This window comes from Diadema setosum, chromosome 10, assembly GCF_964275005.1.
Source record: "Diadema setosum chromosome 10, eeDiaSeto1, whole genome shotgun sequence".
Lineage (NCBI taxonomy): Eukaryota > Metazoa > Echinodermata > Echinoidea > Diadematoida > Diadematidae > Diadema > Diadema setosum.
Window position 1 is genome coordinate 19,069,105 of NC_092694.1, and position 13,317 is coordinate 19,082,421.

Genomic DNA, 13,317 nt, shown 5'->3' on the forward strand with positions numbered 1-13,317 from the left:
GAAAACATATTTTGTAAAGATGTGGATGCGAATGTGCCACCCGCTCCCGTGTCATATACACACAGGCATACATTTGTAGCATGTGGATGGCATTGAGTAATACGTGCACCATACACACGTAACCAGCAGCTTGTAATTATCGTATCCGCCATCTTGAAAGACGTACTGGTAAACAAACCCAAGCGAAACGCATTGTGCATTCGGCTCCATACGCTGAGTTCCGAGGAAGGTGCCCGGGAAATTTGACTCTCTCAGTGAGCCAATCAGAAGCCGCTGTGGTTGCTAGAGGTGGAGCTTAATCTCGATTGTCACCATTGTACGGATGGGTGATTCTCACCTCGCATCGCTGCTGGGCATTGCCTTCGAGCATGAGGGGAATCTTCAAAGCCCATTTTCTCGCAATTTTGTCAGGCTAACAAATCAAAATGTGCATTATATTTCGCTTTATATGACCACTTACAGTACCGGAGAATACAAGTGTTTTATATCAATGTCAAGCTTAGGAAATGGGCAATGTGATTCAATGAAAAAATGAATTTTCAAAATTCCAGACTTTTGCCTGAAACCGTTGTCGCTGGTCACATTTTAAGTTTTCAGCTTCTTTTTGGAAACCCCTTCACCTGTTAAGTATGAGTCCCAAGTATACTCGAGCAGGTGTCTGTACCTGGGAAATGTGAGTTGTAGCAAAATCTGCCCGTCCTCAATCAAAACAGATTTTCACCAAACATGGCAGGTGTTAATATGCTAGGATGATGGAGATATTGATATGCAATTGAGCACCATGCCCCACTTTGTGGCCCTTTAGAAAATCTTTAAAAATATTCCATAAAGCAAGAAATGATAGAGCTAAGGTGCTATAAGTATTCATACTTGTGGATGCTGTTTTAAGTTTGTTCATGTCAGACCTAGGGGTAATCTTGTTGGTATTCAGTAAGGGAGGATCAAAGTGATTGCCAATTTTCACATTTTCAGTATCTTCTTGAGTACACATGGTCAAATTAATCGGTAATCTGCAAAAATGCATGGACGGTGAACTTGTGACTGTTGGGTGAGAGCTAGAACCACTGGGTCTCTTGTCTTTTGATTGTTTCTTTGTTTCTTTTTGTCAAAATGATAGATGAAAGGTGAAAGTGCAAGCTTACTCTAATAAATATCCATTATATGTCATTTTCTCACATTTTGTTGGTCTTGCCAGCATAAAAGACAAATTCAACTTTCTCCCCATGTTAGCATTCCATTTTGTTTTATTGTCTTTTCCAAGATGGATAGTATCCCTCAATTAATCTTGAATTGGATGGAACTTCTATGCTCTAATGTCAGCATCTGAGTATGACATTGATAGTACATGTATGTTACTTTCTATTACATGATCAAGATAGAAATGCTTGTGAGCTTGGGAATAATTGTTAAGTACTTGTGCTGAATTGATGACCTTGGTAGTAACATTTTGGAAAATATCTTTCATGACAAAGATGACTTAGTAGAACTTAGGAGATTACTTAATTACTGTATTGACAATTGAAATTTCACAATTCTCTTCACAGACTCACTGTCACTGCACAAAGTGGAACCATGGAACAGTATCAAGGTCACTTTCAATATACCACGCCATGCTGCTACTCACCTTCGTTCATTGGCACAAAATGGTGACCCCTCTCTTAGAAACTTGGGAATTCTTTCTGTACAACTTGAAAATGGGGATGTTATCCAACTCAACACTGGTCCACCACCGCCACCACCTCCACCACCAGCAGCTCCACAGCAACCAGCAGCTCACTTACAACATCAAATTCCACAGCAACATCATCAGATTCAGCCACAGCAACCACAGATTCACCAACAGCAGCATCAGCAGCAACATCAACAGCAGCACCACCAACAACAGCACCATCAGCAGCTTCAGCAACCACAGCATCAACAGATCCACCAGCAGCAACAGTTTCAACAACAACAAACCCCTATTAGTCAAAATACAGGATTTCCTGCAACACTAAATCAGAATCAAGGTCTTGGGACAAACATTAGTGGCCCTCCTCAAGCCATAACCTCTAGAGTAACAGTCAATCCATCCCCGGGTCCCATGGGAATGCATGGCAATGCTATCACACCCTCCCAGTCTCCTCTTCCACAGAGTATGGTACGGGGATTTAGTCCTAATGGAAGTCAATTTCAGCAGAGGGGAACCTTTCCTCCAAGACCCAATACCCCAACTGTGCAGTCTATGTCTCCTAGCCCGATGAGTTCAATGGTCAGTCTGGCACAGGGACATGGTGTTCCCCCAAATACCCATCTTCCCCCAAGTAGCATGATGCAAGATAACCAGTCAGGGAACATTTTCCCATGGGGCCCACTGCCTGGATTCCAGCCAAGAGGACAGCCACAGCAGTGGAATCAAGCACCATTTCACCAACAGCAGCAGCAACAACACCAGCAGCAACAGCAACAGCAGACACAGCTTCCTTTTAGTGTTCATCAAGGTATCCCCCAAGGCATGGATATAAATGGTATGACTCAGTCCCAGCCTAATACAATTGGAAATATGCAACAGGCGGGCATTCCATCACGCCCTCCTCCACCAGTTCAACAGACAAAGCCACCTGCTCCTCCTAAAAAGAAGCGTAAAAGCAAGAAGAAATCACAGCCCAAGGGTCCCCAAATTCCTCTGCCCCCTCCTTTGATGCCGCCTGATCCCCTGACAATGAATAATCCACCTCCTCAATCTCTCAACCAGAGCAAGCCATCAAATCTTGCGTTGCCGCCTAGTCTTGTGAATAATCCAATCAGTCCAAACACACCTGTGCAATCTGGAGTATTACAACCATCCCATCCTCATTCACACCATCCTCAACCTCAGGTAACAGATGTTTCATCAACATTCTCTTTTATTGGGGGATCAATGGCTAGGATGCCTGTGTCACAAGGAACGCAGACACAACCTAGCCAGCTGCCACAGCCTCATGTTGCACAGTCTGATATGACATTCCCTCAGTCCCCGCAAACACAGGTGCCTTCATCACAAGTGGCTCCTGGACAAGTCACCACTGCTCAACTCCCCATAACACAGCAAAGTATTTCACCAGCTCATCATGCTGCACTGGCCCACCTGCAAGGTCAGCATCAAAAGAAATCAGCGACTGCATCCTTGACCAGCCCTCTCCTTGTAAATCTGCTGCAAAGTGACATCACTGCAACACAGTTTTCATTTTCTTCAGAGGAGATTGTGAAGTCCAAAAGAACATCTGTTGTTGCCTCCTCCAGTGATGTGACAACTACACTCAGTGAACAGGCTCTGCAGCAATTGCAGCATGATCATTTGCAGCAGCAGCAGCACCACCACCACACACAGCAGCTGCAGCAGCAGCACGCACAGCAGTTGCATAGCCAGCAACAGGTCCAGCATTCCCAGTTTCAACAGTTGAATCCTCAGCAACATCAACAGTTGCAACACATATTTTCTAGTTCAGGACCTTCCCAGGTATCTTCTGCAGCTAGTCATCCACCATTCTTGCAGCAGACATCAAGTAGCTCGCATGTTCATAGTACTCCTCCTTATTCCATGTCGTATCCACAACCAATATTTAGCACCCCTCCCATTCACATGGGGCAGATTATTCCAACTCCACAGAGTACATCCTCTGTATTAACATCATCAAATAAAACCACCTTATCGACTACTGCTGGATTCCCTGTGTCCCTGCCAAGCCAAATTGTACCAAATTTGGCAAGTCAGCCAAGCCCGAGATCAGACCCCCATGCAGTACCAGGAGGTCCTTCCCCACGGATGTCTGCTGGTTTATCTCCACAGTATGATCTTGGTAGAAGTCAAAAACCCCCTGTTCCTCCATCTGTAGTTGCTCTCATGGCAGCAGGGTCTCAAACGCCATCAGGCATGGGGACAAGGCCACAAACATCATATTCTGGTCCAGTAGCACATACAATGAGAATTCAGCCTGGATTCTTGCCACAATCTATCACATCACCTCATATTACTGCAGAACCATCAAAGGTGTCATCAGTTGCCCCAAGGTCTGTCACACCTGGAAATTTAACATCAACTGTTGCAGCTACACCTCCATCAGTAAGGGCTACATCCTACATTTCCAAGATTGAGCAACCAACTAAGAGTTACACTGAGGGAACTGACACCTCAGATTCTCCTGGGACTAAATTAGAAGAAGACCATTCCTTTGATGAAGAATCTGCAATGGCATCTATGACAGAAGCTGAGAGAGACACCTTTGCCATGGCAGCAAGGATAGCACAGGAAGCCAAAGAGGAACAAGAACAAAAACACAAGCTAGTTTCAACAGCCCAGAAGACTGTAGCTGATCAGAGCAGTAAGCAGTCCGTACAGACAGTCACAACAAAACTCTTGTCTCATCCAAGCCCTTCAATACCCTCCCCCATGAGCCCAAATCCACCAGCACCACCACCTCCTCCCAGCACAAGAGAACTGCTTGGAAACATATCACATCCTATTAGTGGTGGTCAAACCCACAAACAAGAGACCTGTTCCAATTTCTCTGGATTGCCCTTCCAAAGAGGTTTTCGTGGTCTGCCCACCTATACATCAGGAACTGGCCAGCCTGGTACTTCATCACAAAGCTATGTACATCCTTTCATAGGAAGCACTCAAACCAATCCAATGATATCCCTACCTCCTCCACGCCTGGCAGCTCCTCCTGTGGTTACCACTTCATCAGGACAAAACATGGGATCAGCAGCTAGACCATCACTTCCTACAGGTGTAGATGGAGGCATTGTTAATCCTGTGTTAACAACAGAGAGTGAACAAATATCCCAGCCTTCTAGTAGGAGCCTTACAAAGACCCAAGGAAATCTGATTGAAGGGGGTAAAACTATGGATAAAATGGTAGAACTTGGTCATCACATGAGCTTTAGTTCTGTGAGTGTTGCTGATCAAATGCATGGAGTTCAGGGGCAGCCAACTACAAAGATTAGTCAACAGCCACTTCCAGGTGCCATGCAGGGTAATAAAGTTCCAGTGACATCAGCCCATGCACTACCTACCCCTCCAAACACTATTAATTTATTGCCAAAGGTACCTTCACAAAGTGATATTCCACCACCACTGAACTGGCCCCTAGGTCTCACTGCTAAACCATCTGCTAATATGACAGCAGAAGGACTTTTGTTTATGGAAAAGCTGGCAGACAACCCAAGGGATCCTTCTTTATCAACTACAATCCATCCCTTGTCCTGTATTCCTCAAGGGGGAGAACTGAATGAGACAGAAAAGAAAGATGACAAGTCACAACTTAAAGCCCTACTGAGTGAAATAAATGTTGTTCCCACTGGAGCTGTAAGTGCTTCATCTACGCTGGCACATTCTTCAAATTTATCCACACCATATTCATCAGTTTCCAATCAAACTCTGGCAGGAAGTCATCTCCCCTCTCTTTTGCCATCACATAGTTGTGCAAAGGTTGCAGATCAAAGCTGTGATCTTCTTTCAGCGCAGAGCAGAACAGAAGGAATGGGTGTTGAACCTAGATCAGAGGTTAAAGACTTACTGAAAGAAGATAATTTGCTGAAAAACGTGATTACGCAGTCATTACCTTCAACATCACTCCCTACAAACACCCAACAAGGAGTCACAAATGAAAATGTGTTCACACAAGACATGGCAACAAAGAATGAAGCTGCAGATGGTGAAGCAAAGCAAGATGATATGCCAGTATTGAAGCCATATGGTGGTGCAGCTAGCCAGGTGCAATGTTCAACTGTCCAAATGCCAAGACTGGCTGGCAACGGCAATTCCTCCTTGGGAACAGATGCTAATAGAACAGTAACATCAAGTCTGCCTGTGCAATCAATACCAACAGTGCCTGCCACATTACCTCATGTTCCCACCATGCACACTTCCCCTGTTCAACAAACTGGTAACCAAGGATTACAGGCACACCAGCAGAGAACTGAATTGCCCTTGGGTCCAGCTCTATCATTTCCAGATTTATCTTCTGCTTCTGACATAGCTGATTCTCAAAAGAGCCATTTGCAGGACAACAAAACAGGACATTCTTCCCAGCTAGCGCTTCAAGCTAATCTTCCACCTTCTGGTGTATCAAGTATAGCCAATGATGACAACAGTCATTGTGAAACAGCGAGAGTGTCATCTGATACACAATCTCCATCTGCACAATCTTCATCTGCAGAGAAGTGTTTGAGACGTCAAAGGAGCATTAGTCCCCAGTCAGAGAGGTCGCATGCTATCACACCGCCTGCCCCAAATTTGAATTCATACAGCAGTGCTAGTGCATTGCTGAGCTCTATAGCAAAGTCGGCAAGTAGTCGCACAGGCACTGCCACTGGAGATAAGTTGTCTTCCTCAGGCAGTAGTGTTGGGAGTGGTGTTGCAGAGAAACAGTCACCCATCACTTCTGAGCCTTCCAGTGTATCACCATCTCCAGCACCAGCACCACAAGTGTCTTCGCCAATGCCAATTCTACAACCTGCAGAGGCACTCTGCAGTATACCAGACTCTGCAGACCTTACCAAATTGGCAACATCTGCTATTCGAGGCTTAAGTCCTCCACGCATTCATGATGAAGAAATAAAGCCTCCACCTCAACATACCATTGATTTTCCAGCATTGAAGCAAAGAAGGAGACGGTCATCGAGTGGGAGGTCATTGACGCCACCAAGATCTGGAACACCCCCTTCAAGTTTGAGACAAGCAATGATGCAAGGGTCTTCAGTAATGAGAGCTGGAACTCCACCATCACAAACAGAAAGAAGACATTCACCAACAGTTTTAGGTGAAGTCATGGCCGGTGGCGGCCATGGCATGAGGTCTCTGATGTCCATGCCTCAGAGGCTGATGGGGCCTGTCGGGGAATATGGACCTTATGGAACACACATTGTGAAGAACATGCAGTCACAACATCAGTTACCCTATCAGGATCAATTTTCTGGACAACTACATGCCTCTCCTAATCTTCCATCTGGCCTGATGGATCTCCATGGGCAACACACAATGTCTCAACATTTTGTTGGTGGTGTTATACCAGCTCCAGCAAATATGCAGCAACAGAACCCAGTGCAAAATCAACAAGGGCAATTGTCAACACATTCTCTAGGTTCAAGGGGACAGCATATGATACCTTCCATGCAAAGTTCTGGCTCTGTGCCTCATAGCATGGTACCAGCTGTTGGCGCACTGCAACAATCCGTAGGTAGCCCTGTTGGAGGGCACAGACAGTTACAGAGCAACCCACCTGGTGCCCAAACACAGCAATATAATAGGAACATTGCTGAAGGGGGTGTACTAGCCCAACAAGTAAGCCAAGGTATATCCCATATCTTGGAGCAAACACACAGTGCCATTCAGCAGACAGGGGTACAGCAGAGAAGTGAAATCAGCGACTCTCCTGAGGGATGTCAACCTGTGCAGAGAACAACAGAGGCTGAATTCAGTGCAATCCTCCCCTCAGACCACTCTGTCAAAGTGCCAGTCAGTGTCGACACTCTTGCTGCTCATTCTGTCACCATGACTGGAGAGGTCCCAAGTGATACAATTGATTTGTCATCTGTTCCTGTACCAGCAGTGATCCCATCAACAATTTCAGATCAGTTTCCAGCAGTTACAGAAGAAATAGGCATGTGTAAAGAGAAGGAGTCTGGCTTTCTCTCTGACAAAGAAGTAGTTCATCCTTCCACTCAAAGTAAGTGTATAGTGCCATCATCTCAGATACAATCGGTAGAACAGATAAGTAACACAATTTGCAGTGGAGATAATGGGGTGCCAGATACAGCTGTGTCTTCAATGCATCAACAATCTGCTCAGTCTCTTCCTCCACCCTCTCTGGCATCTTCATCAGTTCCAGATCCTTCTGGCTCAGCAACTGTCTTGGACACCATTAATGCCAACTCACAGGAAAATAAGGCACAGATTCCTCCAGAACTCTTTGCACCAGCAGCTTTAAATGCACCTCTTGCCACATCAAGTGTGACTGGCTCATCTGGTGATGACATAGGGCCTACAGATCAGTTGGTGTCTGAAATTATGCAGCAGGATGTGGCACCCCCATCAGTTCAAATGGAAGAAAGACCTGTTCAAGACTTGACCAAGAGTGATGAAGAGCCATCATTACCTGTTCTTACAAGGGAAATGAGTGATCCTCGTAAGTGTCTAACATTGAAGTATGTTGTATCATCACTAAAGATTTTTCCTCCTCCTCACTTGAGCCAAAGCCTTAAAGAGCTGATGTCAGTGCTTCTGAGTTGCTTACATATCACAGATAATCCTGACATGGCCCCATGTAGATATATTCCTATTAATGGCAAAATACTTACCATGTAAATTGAAATAATAGGAAATTACTGTGCTTTTGTCCAATCTTTGGAAGATGTATGGCTTACATACATTCAAATTCAGCACATTTTATTCCAGCAACAAAGTGTAGTAAACCTCGCCCGTTTCAATCTCACACAAATCGAAAAATTGGCTAAGTCAAAAGAGAAATTATACCTGGGATGGGTGTAAACTTATGATATTCCTGTTGCATAAGTCAAAGGATTTTCTGCGGTCCCATAGGATACAACTTAAGTGAGGTTAACTGACATTCAAATATAAGACTTGTCAGAGCAGTGTTGTGAAGCTGTATTTATTGTTCAGATGAGCCCTAGATCAACTAAGTGTGTTTATTTGTGTACACATTCATAATTATGTCATATTTTGAAATGAGAATGTCTCGCTAATTTTGTTCACAGAAACCCATTAGAATTCACAGATATGTGGCATGTGTATCACATTATAAATATACTTTTTGAAAGATGACATTCCCTATACAAAGCAGTCGATATGGAAAATGCAGAAAGATTAATGAAACACTGTGCGAATGTCTGAATGATATTGAACAATCTATTCAGAAGTTATTTTACACTTTTTGTTCACTCCATGGCATGCCATTTGTAGATGAGAACTCTACAATTTATAATGTTACAAATATTAGAACAATGTAAAGAAAGTTGAAAAAAGTGTTTCACAAATCTTCATTCAAAGGTCAAGGTCAAGTACTTGTTTGACATCCCAGGCAAAAAAAAAAAGTGAATTTTCTGAAATATGCAGTTTTGTGATTTTTTTTTAAATTGTACATTGTGCCAGTATTTCACTTTCACTATCAGCTGTGGAGTTCCCATGTATATGTATATATGGCTGCTCATCGGATGAACCAAAACTTTAACTTTTTTTTTTAATGGACGGCCTGATTTTCCTCAGACTTTCACTGGTTGTTTCACCGATTCTTTTGCATTCACTGAATCCATGTTTGGAAGAGTGCCCCTTTAAAGAACCAGTTTTTAGAGTCAAATGCTGGAAAAAGGAGCTACCTAGAAGATCAATACCAAGGGGAAAAAATAAAGAAAAACATACAGTCAACCTCGCTTAAGTCGACATCGCATAAGTCGACAACTCGCTTAAGTCAACACAATAAAAAAGTCCCGATTTTTGCCTTTGTTATTCCTCGAAAATTTCCTCGTCTTAGTCAACATTTATAAGTCAACAACTCGCGTAAGTCGACCTGATTTTTCAGTGCCAACTGAGCTGAAATACGTGTTAATTCCCTCGTCTAAGTCGACATAATTTTTCGCTCAAAATCTTATCGCCATTCTCTGAAAAGGAATTGTTTTCTCGCTCCGATTCGCTGCATTTCTACTTGGTAATTCGCTAATGTACGGCGCGGTAGCGTTCGCGCCATGAGTCCATTGTCTTGTATGCCAGAATAGAAAGGGCATACACTCATTTATACTGGAGTATTACATGTAGTACCCAAGGCTGTTCACTTTACCCCTTTTCTCCCTCTCGTTATTCTCAAAACGCACAAATTTTGTACACCTATATGTCCCAGTAGGTATTCATTATCCGAACATGAAATAGGTGTTTTTGTCAATCCGAATATTCTAACATTAATTATTCCGAAGCAGTATAACAAACCCGGGCCCTTTCTAGAAAAATTATTAAAATGCAACTAATAATGCAACTCAAAAAATCAAATGCAGGTGTATCATCAATCACACGCAACTTTTGCATTTAAACGCAAGTGCGTTGCTGAAAAGACTTGCGTTTGATAATCATATGAGACTAGAAAATAATTGTACGAACCTGAAACTCAATTACGTTTAAACGCAACTCTAAAAATCAAATCCATCAAATCACATGTAACACTGTATTTAACCGCAAGAGCGTTGCAGAGAAGACTTGCGGTTTTTGTACGAAACTATAAGAAACTGCGTTTAAACGCATCTCTAAACATCTACGGAAGTGCGTTATTGTTGAAAAGACTTGCATTATTTTTTTTTATTTCGTAAGCAAAATAAAAAATTAAACGCAACTCTGAACATCAAATGCAAGTCCATCAAATCACACGGAACTCTGAAAAGACTTGCGTTTGATAATCATACGAAACTAGAATATTGTAGGAAATTTAAACTCAATTGCGTTTAAACCGCAACTCTAAAAATCAAATGCAAGTCTACTTGTATCAAATCACAAGCAACGCTGTACTTAAAACGCAAGAGCGTTGCAGAAAAGACGTGCGGTTTTTGTCCGAAACTAGAAACTGCGTTTAAACGCATAAAGATTTACGGAAGGGCGTTATTGTTGAAAAGACTCGCATTATTTTTTATTTCGTAACGGAACCTTCGCCGTGACCGAACTTAGTTTGCACTTGCAGGGGAAAGACATCGCAACATTTACATGTTTCAAACTATCGAAACGCATGCTGCTTCACGAAATGTCAATGACAGAATGATAACAAATTATTGTTAAAGTTCGCTATGCCGGAGGTTTAAATCTCAGTCCAAAGTTAAATCAGTCCAACAATGGAAAGAGGTTTGTTTTTACGAAGGTTAGTAGTCCGAAAGATGTCGTTTTCGGATGAACAAACTTTTCTTCTTATTTCAGACGGGCCCGCGCCATACAGAGCGGTAATGTTGCTAATCGGAGCGCGAGAACAATTCATTTTCAGAGTATGGCAATAGAAATTTAAGCAAAACAAATATGGCGACTTAGGGAACGAAAATCACACATATTTCAACTCAGTCGGCACTGAAAAATTATCTCGACAGAATCATACGAAATCACACGCTTATCTTCGCAGCAACGCACTTGAATTTAAATCGCAAAGTTTAATGAAATTTTGGGAATTTGCTTTTGATATTTCAAATCAAGTTTAAAACGTAAGTAGTCTAGAAATGGGCCTAGGTTTCCGATCCCGCTTTCTCAAAATCTCTCTAGAGATTTGGGAATTGTGCGTTGTCGTTACTAACCCACGCGAGATTTATGCATGAGCTAAAACATTGTTGTTGCTGATGTCAGTAGGCATGTTTTGGCGGCAAAAGGAGTAAGATTTGGGTAGCGATCCACATCGTGATCCAAAATGTTACTCTGTACAGGGGAAATTAGTTTTCATTTATAAGTCGACAAAATGTCGACTTACGTGTAAGTCGACATGTTTTTCTCAGTCCCGATTATGTCGACTTACGCGAGGTTGACTGTACTTACGATATTAATATTTTGCGTACAAATCTCACGACAGCTTGATTTGATTAGAGAAATCAAATTAGAACATTTTGGCTTTGAATTGAACTTGTGTATGATCAAAATTTTGTATTCAGATGCAAATGCTGAGGAAGATTCATCATTACAAAGGCAGCCTCCAGAAGTAGATTCTCTTGTGAGCTCTGAACCACCTCCCTCACCATCAGCGAATTGTCCAGACTCTGTTGAAGCTACATCAAAAGCTGCAACTGATGAAGAAACACCTTCAGAACAGTCCAAAACATTGGCAAGTCCCCCGAAGGTGAGCATGGAGTCTGAGTTGGGACAGGCAAAGGATGATGGACATGTCCATGAAACCTCTCAGGCCACTCCCTTGGATCCTGAAGACACTGACTCCACAAGTTCCAGGCCAGACACACCACGCTCGCACCAGTCAGATTATGTGGTAGAAGATACTTCCCCAAATCTCAGGTCACTGCGTTCTGGTCGCAAGTCACCTGCTGCTGCCACAGCTCCAGGGCTCGAAGGTGGACCTATAGGAACAAGGAGCAGGAGCTCCAGTGGAAGCACAACGGCTTCTGCAGAGAAGGAAGGTGAGGGAACATCAGACCAAGAAGGCGTGACTACAAGAAAGCGTAGTATGCGACACAATACCAGAGGTATGTTGCAAAAGTTAGAATATTAGTACCAGTGTGTACCAACATTATTCATAATATGTTATTTTGGATTTTTTTTTTTTTCAAATCACAAGAGTTAAAGTCTGTATTAATTTGGAAAGTTTTGGCAGAAATTGTACTTGAATTGAGTATACATTTTGGCCAGAGCAATTGAATACAACCCACCTAACATATTTGTGAAAATAATCCTGAGCAAGGGTGATAATGGGATCATTTTCCATGTACAAAGTAGCTTGGACTGTAATTCAGTCAAAGGAAGTTTTGTTTTGAATGCTAGTGTGTCCCTGTCATCTATTAGTTTTGTGAAGCTAAGAAAGCAGATCAGACAGAGGCCTGCAACAAACAATAGACCAAGAATAAAACGCATGGAAAATTGTTTGGGAAGTGATTTTGAGCATTTTAAAATTTTGATGTGCACCTCATGATAGCCCGACTGATAAGGATTGTGCAGGAAGACCAGCCGTCACTTGAACTTTATGCCCACAAAAAATGATATAGATATTACATTTAATTATGAAGATATGATCGATCATTTGACATAATGACAAAATCACAAAATGGCGCCTAGATGACATCACAGATAAGTTAACGTTATGAAAAGATTTCTTTATCTAGATATTGACAATAGATAATAGAAAATTTGATGTTAATTAGTCAAGTCATTTGTTGAGATACTCCATTCACAAAATCAGTCAAAAAGAAATGGGAATAAAAGAAAAAAGGAAGATTCCATACAGATGCAGTTGGTTATGCACCGATAGTGTATCACCCTTTTATCCATTCTTGTGTCATTATCAACCTTTCACAAAAATTTCACCCAAACCTAACAAAACTGACAAACAAACAAACAAGATAGATAAAACCAACGTTGGCAAAAACATAACCTCCTTGGTGGAGTGAAAAATCAATGCAAGCAGCTTAGCCTTCAGCAAGAAACTCACCAAATACTTTGTGAAAGCCAAAATGTCATTTGTCTCGAATGATGTCTTTGTTTAAGAAACTCACCAAATACTTTGTGAAAGCCAAAATGTCATTTGTCTCGAATGATGTCTTTGTTTTGCACACATTTTAGAAAACATTTTGTATCAGCCAGGCCAGCAGGGAAACCCCTTCGATTTA

The 13,317-nt window shown here is 42.3% G+C and overlaps 1 protein-coding gene across 1 annotated transcript in view; it reads left to right on the forward strand.

Annotated features, from left to right (window-relative positions):
* LOC140234201 (uncharacterized) overlaps positions 1 to 13,317 on the forward strand; it is a 45,483-nt gene that overhangs the window by 25,826 nt on the left and 6,340 nt on the right. The window contains exons 3-4 of the mRNA XM_072314267.1: positions 1,545 to 8,144; positions 11,638 to 12,180. Coding sequence (XP_072170368.1) covers positions 1,545 to 8,144; positions 11,638 to 12,180 — 7,143 coding nt within the window. The remainder of the gene's footprint in view (positions 1 to 1,544; positions 8,145 to 11,637; positions 12,181 to 13,317) is intronic.